The following is a 13,797-nucleotide window of genomic DNA, read 5'->3' as shown; positions in this document are numbered from 1 at the left end:
GAGTCTGACGGGGAATTCAGGTTTTCCTGGCATCCATTGGGAAAATACATCGTGGATCCACCCAATTTCAGAGTGGATCTGACGATGCGGATAAATCTGCAGTCGTTTTCCTGAGATCCACTGGGGCATCTTTTCCTTTGCTACCCGCTTGTCAAACTGATTTGACAAGCCTGCAGCTTTTCCGTGGGTTTGTTGAATCGGGTGATGAAATCTATCTGTAAAGGGATTTGCACATCTCTGACTCCCAGGTTCTGACGACAGCCAACCCAGAGACTCACCTGCAGCTGCCTGCGGCATTTAAGTGGAGACAAGTCTAAAAAAAAAGCAATTCAAATGTGCCCTTTCCTCAAACCCTTTCTTCTGAATTGGTTTAATTTTTATTTTACAGGGTGGGGTTTTGGTTTTTTTCCCATATAAGTCCCACTAAGGGCAGTGACTTTTGTGCTTCTTTCTCCGTTTTGGCTTGCTGCATTGGAAATAACCCCAGAACTCTCTCCTGATTCCTGCTCTTTGGCCAGTGGAATTCTATAGGGCAGAATGATGGGAATGGAAGTATTCGGGGTTGTTTTTTTTTTAAACTTGGTTGCTTCCTCCTGCTTCTTCGATCTTCTAGCTCAGTCTGAACCAGACTGGTTTTTACTCCTGCTTTAGGGTGCCTTTTATGTGCAGCTAAATTAACCCTGGTATTTAGCAGGGATTTTTGCATGGAAAAAAAACCAATGTCCTAAAACAGGAGTTAAAACCAGCACTAGGATCAATGCAGGTGCATGCATATCCCCAGGTCAAAGAAAATATTAGCCATTCCCCAGCTATACAGAGGAGTGCTTTGAGCTGAAGGAACATTTTCTTAGCACTGGAAATGTAACTCCTGGATCTGAAGTGGAGTAAAGGTTAACTCACGTTTCTGGCAGCCATGTTATTCTAGTGCTGGGCCCAGGTCTGGTGTTCAGGATATCCACAGTGTACAGGGCACTAGTCATAGGTTTTCTTGCTTTTCCCAAACAGCTGAACAGTATAGAAAGCTTATACGTATGCTTGCAGTTTACTGGCCGTGCCTTGTCAAAATGGCATTGTATGAGAGATTGTGCTGGAAATCCCAACTTTTGAGCACATCTCAAAACCAAGGATATTTTGGCAAGGCATGGCAAGTAAAACCAGAGGGTGTCTGTTTTTAGTCTCGTTAACTAACTTTCTTTTCTTTTTAACCATTGTCTTGCTTTATGAAATAGCCCAAGTCTCTTGTCCTGTTTGCGTGTCTTATTAGACTGTAAGCTCTATTGAGCAGGGACTGTCTTTTTGTATGTTTGTACAGCGCTGCGTATGTCGTGCAGCGCCATAGAAATGTTAAGCAGTAGTAGTAGAGGGAGGAGAGGGTAAGAGAGTGTGATGGGGACAGAGCCCCAATTCATTCATTCCCCAAGATGCTCATCATATCCCCACACCCATCACACAAAATGCCCAGACCACTACCCCCAGCGCCATCCCAAGCACCACAAGGGCCTTCGGAGTTTTGCTGGAGTCTGATCCTTTGAAATGGTGGCGCAGGGGGAAGGCAGGGGTCATGGTTTCCAGAGGAGAGACAGATAGATGCCAGTGATGATATTTCTAGGAAGACGGCAACTCTACCACACTCCCTCAAACCCTACCACCTGCCTCCTACCCTTCCCCTGCACCTGCCCCTTGGCAAGTGGGAGATGGGTGAATGGTGAGGATCTATGTGTGATGCCCTCTCCTCTGACTCCCTCCACAGTACAGTCTTGCTCCCTTTCTACTTCCCTCCCTTTTCTCTAACCCATCTCCCCCTTCCCTTCCCCTATCTTTCTCTCTTCTCCCCTCACTTTCACTCCCCCTTCCTTTCCCTCCCCTCTTCTCTCCATTCCTCCCTCTCCCCCTTTCCTTCCCACCCCTCTCACTCAAATCCTCCCTACTCTGCCCCTTTCCTTGCCAGTCCTTCCCCAGGTGCCAGTCCCAGACAGCTCACACTTCAGTTTCACTTGCTATGCCTTGGGTTCAATGGCCTTACTGCAAGACTAGCGCTGTGCATCCAAGGCCATCGTGGCAAGGCATGGTAAGTCAAATCGAGGCGTGAGGTCTCTGGGGTGGGCACCCCCAGTTGGCAAGTACACATTGGCACCATGGCTCAATGGCCTTGCATGCAAGATTGGTACTGTGCACCCTGACCTGGGCACAAATCTCCCAAACAAGAACATTTTTTCAAGGCATGCCAAGTCAAATCAAAGGGTAAGGTCTCTATGGCAAGCATCATCAGTCTGCACTCTTTTGTGCTCAAGTCAGGATGCACAGTGCACGGGTGCAGTGTTCTGCTGTAAGTGCCCTTCCCCAAGAGCTTACTCTTTGATTTCACTTGGCATGCCTTGCATGCAACTTTGCGCCCAAGTTGGGATGCATTGCACCAATTTTACATGCAAGGCACATTCCTTCCAACTTCCAGCACATGCCTCCCTTTATACCAGTTTTTAAAGCATTTTTTTTCACGTTAACTCGTAATTTTAGTTCATTTTTTCCATTTGGTGTGGGTTTTTTTCTTTTTACTTCTGGTCTATTTGCATGGCATCCGCTTACTGTAGGTCTCTTGCATGTGAGTAAACTAAAACCCAAACTAAAAATTAGCTCTGATGTTAGCACAGGTTTTATTACATCGGCTCCACTAGTCTAGTTATCTTTCTGAGGCCGAGAGCCACGTTCTAGTGCTCCTTCTGAATCCACCCACTAGATGATTATCACTCCCTCCCCCACCCCTGGAGCAGTGAATGTTGCCTCCATGTCATCCCCAGCCCTGGCCAACCCAGGAAGAAGATTCAATTCAGAGACTGAATGGGGGAACGTCTGCATAGCAGGGTAGTATAGTGTATGTGGCAATGATCCTTTAAAAAGAAAGAAATATAATTGTATGCTAAATATTTGACAGTCATTTGAGCTCACCAGGAGGCAACCCCAAGCTGCAGAAACCGTGTTTACAACCCTTGGGAAGAAGACGTCATGGACATCATACAACAGCACCACCTAGTGGCTGAATATAGGATGCACGAGTGCAGGGTTCCAGAAGGATCCTTGGGGCATGGTCTCCTGCTGTAATGTCTGGATTAAAGTAAGTTGGGAGAAGATATAAATAGGAAAAAATATCCATGGGTAGTTAGAATTGAAATGCCAGATCTCAAGCGCTGGTTCTGACTGAGCTGGAGAAGGAAAAAACTGCCAGGTTAACAAAAAAAAAAGTTTGATAGCAGCAGAGTTAAGTCCATAGAGGAATTTTAATTTGAGTGATAGATTGTGTGAGGCTAGCCTTACTGAAGATGCTACATGTTACAAAGATAATAGAAGATAGTTTTATGTGAAATTAGCGGGATATCACAAACCTTGCTAACAAACATTTATGCATACCAGTTAGAATCCACAGGTGTACAAAACAAAGCCCCAAAATGCACTGGTGAAAAAGAAGAATTATGCATAGATTCATTTTGGCATTTATTTGGTGCCCTATACCAAGTCACCAAAGAATCGGGCCGATACATTAAAGTCTGCCCAGCGCGTGCACAGGCCACTCTCCTGTGCGCGCGGTTCAGTATGCAAATTAGATCTGGCGGTAGAAATAGGTAAAAGGAGGTGCTAGGGACACAAGCGTGTTCCTAGCGCCTCTTTAGGGACAGGAGTGGCGGCTGTCAGTGGGTTTGACAGCCGATGCTCAATTTTGCCGGCGTTGGTTCTCGAGCCCGCTGACAGCCACGGGTTCGGAAACCGGACGCCGGCAAAATTGAGAGTCCGGTTTTCAATTCGCGAGCCTACTTCAAATTTTTTTTCTTTACTTTTTTTAACCTTCGGGACCTCCGACTTAATATCGCCATGATATTAGGTCGGAGGGTGCACTGAAAAGCAGTTTTTACTGCTTTTCTGTGCACATCCCCGGCGCCGGCAGAAATTAGCGCCTACCTTTGGGTAGGCGCTAATTTCTTAAAGTAAAATGTGCGGCTTGGCTGCACATTTTACTTACTGAATCGCGCGGGAATACCTAATAGGGCCATCAACATGCATTTGCATGTTGCAGGCGCTATTAGGTTCGGGGGGGGGGGGGGGGGGGGGGTTGGACATGCGTTCCGGTGGACATAAGAACATAAGAAATTGCCATGCTGGGACAGACCAAGGGTCCATAAAGCCCATCATCCTGTTTCCAACAGAGGCCAAAAACCAGGCCACAAGAACCTGGCAATTACCCAAACACTAAGAAGATCCCATGCTACTGATGCAATTAATAGCAGTGGCTATTCCCTAAGTATAATTGATTAATAGCCATTAATGGACTTCTCCTCCAAGAACTTATCCAAACCTTTTTTGAACCCAGCTACACTAACTGCACTAACTACCTTCTCTGGCAACAAATTCCAGAGCTTTATTGTGCGTTGAGTGAAAAAGAATTTTCTCCTATTAGTCTTAAATGTGCTACTTGCTAACTTCATGGAATGCCCCCTAGTCCTTCTATTATTCAAAAGTGTAAATAACCGAGTCACATCTACTCGTTCAAGACCTCTCATAATCTTAAAGACCTCTATCATATCCCCTCTCAGCCGTCTCTTCTCCAAGCTGAACAGCCCTAACCTCTTCAGCCTATCCTCATAGGGGAGCTGTTCCATCCCCTTTATCATTTTGGTTGCCCTTCTCTGTACCTTCTCCATCGCAACTATATCTTTTTTGAGATGCGGCGACCAGAATTGTACACAGTATTCAAGGTGTGGTCTCACCATGGAGCGATGTAGAGGCATTATGACATTTTCCGTTCTATTAACCATTCCCTTCCTAATAAGTCCTAACATTCTATTTGCTTTTTTGACTGCTGCAGCACACTGTACTGTATCGGCCTGAATAAAAATAGCTGCAGATCCAATGATGAGTGTAAAATGTAAGCAGGTTCCTAAGGGAATCGTAGATAAAAGTGTCTATGTATTAAGTCGCATTAAATACAGCATGGTAACACGAGTTATCTGCAGTTCTAATGCAAGTGTTACATCGGGCTCTAATGGGTTCTGTATCTCATTAGTTCAGACTTTAATACCTGATGTACCAAACCAATGAGATGCAGCAGGTGACAATATTAGAATGGCTGTTTTAAATTGAACCTGCTTGCCTTGATGACCTCGCATCTTGCAGCTCACATTAATCAGCCCCAAGAAATGCAGCCAGCTAATGTAGGCTGTAAGGGACCCGGTGAAGGGGGGAAGGGCTTGCTGTCCCTTCCTCTGAAGATAAACACTAGGGCCTCTGAATCCTAACCCGCGCCCTTTCCCCAAAACATCAAGTAGGTTTCCATCCCACCCACCCCCCCCCCTCCCGTCTCATGTCACTGCCACCCCAAACCAAAGGCCTGAACTCCACCAACCCACACCCTCCTGATAAACAAACAAGGCCTCCAATCCTCGCTTGAACCTCAAAACAGAGCTTTGGGTCACAGTTCTTATCACCAACCCCCTTCAGAATCCATTCTTGCCTCTAAAAAGACCTCCAAATCTTTGCTAGCAAGAAGGAGCAGATTTCCCTCCTATTAGCATTAGCATCAAATTGAAAATGACGCCACTGACACTTATTCTCAGGAGAAAGATATATGTGGCAAGGTACTACAGTACAGGTCCCTGCCCCCATGAGCATGCATTTGTGCGAGGCTTAGGTATGGACAATGAGTGCTACTGAATTGCTACACTGACTCCCTGTTGCATATTAAAAGAGAGGCACTCACAATCTGTAGCTGTTCATCACTGCTACTAGAAAGGAAAAATAATAAAAGAAACCAGAAGAAACCGTCTGTAGGTGCTACCAGACTTGTTTCACCTCAGCAGTTGTGCTTTTTCAGAACCATATGCTTCTCGGTAAGACTTAAGGAACAAAAAAACCTCTCCCCTCCCTTCCTGAGAATAATGTAACCAAGGAGGACCCATGCTTTGCGTCAGCAAATGGGAGCTCAACAGAGATCCAGGAGGCAAAATCAAGGGGAGCCCAGCCAATGGAAAGCCAGATGAGGAAAAAAGGCGGCTGTATTTGTTTTTTTCCCCCATGATTTTTGTGTGTGCCAATAATAACCAGAGACAGGAGCTTCACAGAGAAGCAAGGAAAGATAGTTTCCCAGGAATATAGTCCAGAGAGAGAGAGAGAGAGAGACAGATTGCAGTCTGAGGACAGAGAAGCTTGCTGGTCTACAGAGAACTGGAAAGCTAAGGAAAAGAGAAAACCTGCAAACAGAGAGCTGGAGAGGAAGAATCAGAGAAGGAACATACGGGCCGATACAGTAAAGTCCGTGGGAGAGCACGCGAACGCCCGCTCTCCCGGTGCACGCACAGGCCAATCTCCTGTGCGTGCGATTCACTATTCAAATTAGGCCCGGCGGTAAAAACAGGCAAAAGGAGCGGCGGCTGTCAGCGGGTTTGACAGCCGGCGCTCAATTTTGCCGGCGTCGGTTCTCGAGTCCGCTGACACCCACGGGTTCGGAAACCGGACGCCGGGAAAATTGAGCGTCCGGTTTTCGACCCAACAGCCGTGGGCCGACTTCAAATTTTATTTTTTTTTAACTTTTGGTAAATTTCGGGACCTCCGACTTAATATCGCCATGATATTAAGTCGGAGGGTGCACAGAAAAGCAGTTTTTACTGCTTTTCTGTGCACTTTCCTGGTGCCTGAAGAAATTAGCGCCTACCTTTGGGTAGGCGCTAATTTCTGAAAGCAAAATGTGCGTCTTGGCTGCACATTTTGTTTTCTGAATCGCGCGGGAATACCTAATAAGGCCATCAACATGCATTTGCATGTTGCGGGCGCTATTAGGTTCGGGGGGGTTGGACGCGCGTTTTCGGCCCCTTACTGAATAACGGGTAAAGCTAGCGCGTCGAAAACGTGCGTCCAATAGAGGGTTAACAGTGGAGCGCACTGAACTGTATCGGCCTGAATGTTTGCACAGCCCTGTCAGACAGCAGTTTCAGGCTGCTGGGAGGATATCTCCCCCATCCTCCTCCTTTTCACAGCCCCCAGGAGCCCCAGGGTTTCATGATAAGGCTGCCAAGGTCTCTGGATGCAGGAGCTGGATGTCTGAGCCCTCCTCCAAAGGACCAACTCACACAGTGGGTCTCTCTTTCTGACTGTGCGCCTCCATTGTAACATCTACACAGCCACAATAACTGACAGTTAGGCTCTTCAGCTAAGTTTCCAGAGACACGCTGCTGGCTGTCCCAGACTGAGTAGAAAACAATTCAGGTGGACGAGGCCCCAGCCTATCTGGGCAAGTTGAGTATTTAAGGAACTGAAGTTTATTTCACGAGGGAACTCAACACATACCAAAATATAGCAGCACTCTTGAGGTGGTGGTTTAGCAGCATCTTGCGCCAAACTACTCGGCCCCCAACTTTCATATATAGATAGACAGATAGAGAGATGTTCCTTTTTTCTGTTATTTTTTTCTTTTTTGGTGTGCACACTTACTGGACTGCAAAAGGTGACCGAGAACAGTATAGTCCTGTTGTGGGCAAGTGTGTAAAGTTCCTCTAAGGGTTTTGGGGTAGAAATTGGTATCCGTCACAATCCGGAATTTTCTTTATTGCTCTTAATGATCTGTATTGTGTATACCTAACTTCATTTTATTGTTTTTGCTCCTCCATTAGAATGTTTTCCTCTATTCCTGCCTTATCAACACTGCATCTATGGTGTTATTCCAAATTTATAGTAAAAGCATTAAATGTTTTCAGTGGAGTGGTATTTTTATTTTTATTTTTTTGCTGTACCCCATTCCCAGGTCTGGGGTACAAATCACAGGGAGTCAGAGAAAAGAGTATCGGGACTCTAGGATTATCTATCCCAGAGTCCCTAACATAACCCACAACCCCCCCCCATTCTATCCCCTCATACCCCGGGGGTGCATGTGGGGGTTATTCTTCTTGTGCAGCCCTCTCCCTTGGCACTAAGTAAACATACATTGAGAGGCGTGTTACATGTCGTTAACTTTGTAGTATTAGGCCATTTGCATGCACATGAGTTGTAAAATCTGGGAACCAATGGTTAACAAGCTAAGACTACGGCTGACAGCTAACGCCCACATTAACATGAGTTAATTGCCGGTGTTAACACTAACTAATGTACAATTCCCACAGAGACTTGCTCCAGGTCACGGTGGGTGCCAGTAACAAGACTTCAACTCAAATCCCCTGATTCCTTTTATTTTAACCACAAGCCATTCCCTCTCCCTGAAATACACATTGATCAGAATTGCACTTGGAAAGGTGAGGGCTACATTTTACCCCAGTGAAAAGTAACTACAAGCTAGAAATGTCAAAAAGAAAATACTAATGAAAAAATCTATTTGGTTTTAAAGCAACTCATTGATTTTTATCAGATCTTTTTTTTTTTTAACTAGATAACTCATTACTGGGCTAAACTAGAGCACTAAGGGTTTTATATACTATAGACACAAAATGGAGGAAAAACCTTTCGTAGATCAGGCCCCAGATTTGTGTCTGTGAGAAAAATGCTTAGGCTCTTATGGGAAACTGTGAGAGGTCCATATTCAGTTGCTGGCCGATTTTGTCTGGCTAATTTTACAAGGATATTCAGTGAGGCAGGTGCACTACCAAATATAATCAGCTGTGTTAAAATGAGCAGGATAAACTTATCTGGATAATTTCAGGACAGTTCTTCAACAGCTTGTTATCGGATTATGTTAGCTGGATAATGCTGAAAATCAGCGTTTATAGGAGTACAATAGCTTGATAGCCAATTCCATCCTGGAATTCACCCAGTACAGTCAGATAAACAGTTATTTGGCTGCCTCAGGGCCGGTCACCACAGTGGGATTTTTTTAAATCCCGTCATTTGTCTGGTTAAGTCTAAGTATCTCAAAGATAATTACAAAGGAGCTGCGTATGGCATCCTCCATGTAGTGAAGTTATACGTTTTTAATTTAATGCCACATTTTGACAGTGAACGAAACAAAGATGTGTCGGGAAAAGCAAAGATACTCACATCAAACAGACCTGGCCGGGCTTTACAAATTCACCTTTAATACCATAAAATAGTTCTGTGATGAAAAGAGGCTCTCGCTTTCCTCACCAGGAAATCAACTAAAATTTTGCCAATAGCATCAGCTGCAGGAGAACATAAATCAGAAGACCAGTCAAGCTGGATTAGAACCAAGGGTCCCTGCAGCCCACCATCCTGGCTCTAGCAGCGACAGGAGGTAGGCATACAGGAGAATAATGAACGGTCATGCCGTGAGAGCGGGTTATCTCCTTTCATCCCCTGCCACTTTCCAGGGGTCATGGTTTAGGGATACCCTGGACCTGGGGTGCTCATCCCTTACTATTGTGTTGACCTCTCTTACATAAACTCTCCTAGTCCCTTGTTTTAACGTAGTGATGGCTATTTGCCTCTAAAACGTCCCTTGGGATTAAAGTTGCAGTAGCCTGGAAACTTAATGGAACGAGCTGATGGAAACAGCGTCTCCTGATTGGTCATGTTTGGAGGGCAACAGTGGTTTTGACGATGCCTATTAAGGTGAACAAGGTTTGATCTCCATAGTAACATGTGTTTTGACACCATAAAGAACTTAAAACTAGTGTTTTAAACCAGCAAAACAAAACAAAAAAGAGGAGATGAATGTGCATTATTAGCCCAGAAGAACCATCTCCTGAAAGTTAGCGATAAAAGGCACTTCAGCTGACTCGCTTATTTTTGAGCAGATGCTTTAGGTATCTCTGAGTTCACCCATTCCTTCTGTCTATCTGCAGGTATCACCCACCTGCTCCCTAATTATAATGAGCCTGCAAACTACAGCCAATCAACCTAGCTGGACGCTACTACAAAACGTCTCTGGGAGAAAACAGAGAAATTAAATTAGAAATAGTTTTAATACAATATTTTATATAATTTTACTTTATCTTGTATTATTATTATAATCATCCTCTGATTTAGGTAGCTTTTGTTGTACCAGATTTGTTAATCCAACCCTGTAAGTCGCTTTGAACTCCCCGGTTGGAAAAGCGTGTCATAAATAAACAGCGATGATGATATTAATGATTTTGGAGATGACTGACTTCTTCCTACTGAAATTGAGTTTGTTCTCCACGCGCATTACCTGGCGCAGTATTTGGGTCTACACGCTTTGCTTGGAGATGTATGGCATGTGGTGGCGGATAGATGCCCAAGGGCCTTGCCTTTTGTCTGTTCTCCCTTCCTGCTGCAAATACCACAGGCTCTTACTTGATTTCAGCCTTTACTCTCACTGTCCCCATCCTCTGGGCTTGTCTGCCTACTGTCTTGAATTCTGGATGTTGCATTGGCCCCCACTGCTGCCAGTGTCAGAGGCTGTTCCATACGATCCCCCTGGGGAGGGCTTCATTCTGCCATTCTACCATGAGGTCCAATCCTTCAAGAGTCTCATTTCCCCCCCACAAACTTCTGTCTTTCCTTTACCTTTGTGGTCTGGCAGTGGGAGACAAATGTCACTTTGGCAAAGGGGTCGGAGAGCCCCGTGCTGTCAGCTGCAATCAGCCCCCGGGCCTGGTACATGTGGGCTCGTAGCTGGAAAAGGTGCTGTGCTGTGTTATTAAAAGAATAAACAGAGAAGTTTAAACACTTTTCATCAGATTTTCATTTTTGCTTTTATTCATAGGTGATTATTCGACAACAGAAAATACTTTTCCCTCACTAAATTCTGATAGAATAATAGGAGTGGGCTTTATCAAGCTCTGTTCTGAGGCGCTCTTCCACTATAAACACTTCTGCTTTATTTTTACAAAAAAAAATATTTTTTAAATGTCTACAAAATGAGCGACCATTCAGTAAAACAGATCTCCTGAGCAAACATCCCTATACACAAAGTGTCCTTTTTGATATGAAACATACAATCCTTTTGTTAAAATCATATCTGAAGTCTCTTCAAACTAATCCAGAATTCCACTGCCCAGTTAGTTCAGGGTACACCACATCTTTCTCTGGTACTGGCCACCTTACACTGGCTCCCAGTTCCTTGGAAGATCAAATTTAAAGCTCTTATTTTGATTTTCAAAGCCCGGAACGATTTGCTCCCACAAGGTAGGATGTCTGTATTTCACAATTACAAGCCAAGGTGTTCACTTTGCTCAGCTTCCTAGTGCCTTTTGGAAGTCCCCTCAATAAAAGAGGTACGCCTAACAGAATCCATAACTCATATGTTTAAGATCATACATCCAACTTTGTGGAATGACCTCCCAGAAGAAATTAGGATAGAGAAGGATTACTTGAGTTTAGAAAAATCTTCAAGGCCTATTTTTTACTATGACCTTCCAGTTATGAACTCCCAGCAGGCCATAATGAAGTCCTTGAGAGCCATCAGTTGAGTATTATATTGATTTCCTGTACATGAGATGGCCGATTAATGTAATTGATTTTATTTTTGTTATTGTTTACTTTGTTATTATTTTTATTATTGCATATTTGTTTGTCATACGTTTGGTGTATTTTGATTATGTATGTCCACTTGTAAACAACCAAGATTTATGGATTGGTGGGATAGAAATATTTTAAATAAATAAATACATAAATAAATAATTCGGGGCTGCCCTAGTTTTTCCCTTCCAGTAAACCCTAAAGCTTGTTAACATCAAACCGTTCAGCTGGCAAGGCACAACTTCTTCTTAAACTGGCAAGGGGGGTCAAAATGTATTCCAGATACCATGTCAGGATGTTTCGAGCCCATCCCTTCTGCAAGGTGCTCAGCTTTTGCTGCCCATGCAGCCGAAGTCCTGGGAATTTCCCCATCAAAGGTTTCTTCCTGAGCCACGTCATGTCACGCGTCTTAAATTTGCTGCATGTTTCAAGCAAACCCAGTGAACCCAACAACCTAAAGCTTCTTCCATTCATTATGTACAAGGAAGCTCCTTTGTGATTAAACCTCCGAATGTTAACAGCTATCCATGTGCTGCCTAACGATATTTACGATCTCTCAAACCCAAAATAACTTCGGCATTCTTACATCATGCTATCAACAGACGAGGCAAAAATGTTAGAACTAAAAATTGGAAGTCAACAAAGGTTTCGTTTCTTATGAGTGAGGTCTATTTAGCCTCGTTCAGAAGTTTGCAAATAATTACGCGCAGGAGTGGGGCAGAGCTGGATATCCCCCAATCCAAAGTGAATGCTAGGGGGGTGCATGGAAAACTCTCTCGTTTTGTTTTTGTTTCTTTAATTTTGTCTCCTATTATTTCATTCTTTTCATTTTGTTTCTGTCGTTTTAGTGCATGCTAAAATGATAGAAATGAAACAACAGTTCATTGTTTCTTGTATCATTTTTGGATAGGAAATGGCCAGAATAAAACATATGTCGCTCCTTCCTTGTCATTTTGAAATGATAGCACTTCCCTTGTCAACATCTATTTTGTAGCGTGAGAGAAAATGTAATGGGATAAATATCTTCAGGTTAGGGAGACATCTGCATGGTTTAGGGATTTTACAGACTTCAGAGCAGAGTGCGTTCATTTCCTCCACCTCTTCAACATTAGGAAATGCATTTAGAAGGAGTGGAAAAATAAACTATATTTCTTTTAACTTTGGAGAGGTGCTTATGTTATTTAATGCCCTCTTTGAACCCTGTAGCTTGTATTTAGTGTAATTTTAGCAGTCTGTCAGCCTCATTATGAATCAACTCATTACTGTAGTTTAGGTGGCTTCTACCTCTTGCAGCCTACAAGGCTTACAAATAATAGTCAAATCAGAATGCCCTTACTGTCTGAATCTCTTATAAATATGCGTAATTCCTCCCCATTCTGATGCTTCAGTTTTTGCCAGCTCAACATGCCTGTGCCAGCAGGCTGCAGAATAAGGAACTTACTTTTATAGACCAGGATGCTGGGGGTGGCAGGGCCCTGGTGCCCTCCACTAGCTGCAGGTATATCAGTTTCATAGCCTATGGGCAAGTTGTCCAAAATATTATGGGAGTGGTTGGTGGAGCCGAGCCATAGATAAGTGTCTACCTTTGCCTGCACGTTCCAACCTGCTGTTCGCTTTCCTGGCAGCTGTAGAAGCAGAAACCATGGGGGCAGAAAATTAAAACATGTCTGAGTCACTCAGAACAAATTATCAGACTAATTTGGATTCCAGATAAGCGAAGAAAAGTCCAGGTGTTCTTTAATTATTCTTGATCACATGTGGCATGTCAATTTTCCAATTAAAACCAATCGAGAATAGCTCACTAATTTATTCCCAGGATGACATGTTTAATGGGCACATTTTCATGATCATTTTCTACTCTCCTTCTCTGTTTTGGAAATACTGTTTTCCTCTTCACCGAAGACCTGATTCATCAAGATTTTTTTTTCCCATAGGTAACAGAATGGGAGAAAAGCCTTAATGAATCAGGCCCTAAATCTGATTTCACTTCCCAAAATATAAATGCTCTTTAAACTGTGATAAGAAAAGAGAACCCATGCAAAGCCAAGAGTCAATATACTAGAAGCAGCCAGAAAAGAATTCTGGTTACAGAACTTCTTACCAACTAATTCGATGATTGTCATATGTCAGTGTACAATAGGATGTATACAAAACACATTTTCCATAGCATTTAAATCAGAATGTCATTAACACAAATCACCATGGGCCTGATATTGAAAGCGGGTTTAATTCTAGATAGCCGGATAAGTAGGACTGGTTATATTCAGTGGCTGCTAGATAGCCGGATAAGTCACAGTTACTGCAGGCAGGCAGTGGGCAGATCAGGGGCAGTACAACTTATCCGTTTAACTTAACCGGATTAGGAGCTGTTTTTACTCACCCAGTTAAGTT

General features: G+C 43.7%; 1 protein-coding gene across 1 annotated transcript in view; it reads right to left on the bottom strand.

Annotated features, from left to right (window-relative positions):
- The window catches only part of FER1L6 (fer-1 like family member 6), a 277,132-nt gene that overhangs the window by 160,478 nt on the left and 102,857 nt on the right, over positions 1–13,797 (bottom strand). The window contains exons 19-20 of the mRNA XM_029591997.1: positions 12,848–13,031; positions 10,453–10,577 (exon numbers count right to left, since the gene is read on the bottom strand). Coding sequence (XP_029447857.1) covers positions 10,453–10,577; positions 12,848–13,031 — 309 coding nt within the window. The remainder of the gene's footprint in view (positions 1–10,452; positions 10,578–12,847; positions 13,032–13,797) is intronic.

This window comes from Rhinatrema bivittatum, chromosome 2 (genome assembly GCF_901001135.1).
Source record: "Rhinatrema bivittatum chromosome 2, aRhiBiv1.1, whole genome shotgun sequence".
Taxonomy (NCBI): domain Eukaryota; kingdom Metazoa; phylum Chordata; class Amphibia; order Gymnophiona; family Rhinatrematidae; genus Rhinatrema; species Rhinatrema bivittatum.
The sequence above is the reverse complement of the archived record's forward strand: the minus strand, read 5'-3'. Positions and strand labels throughout refer to the sequence as shown.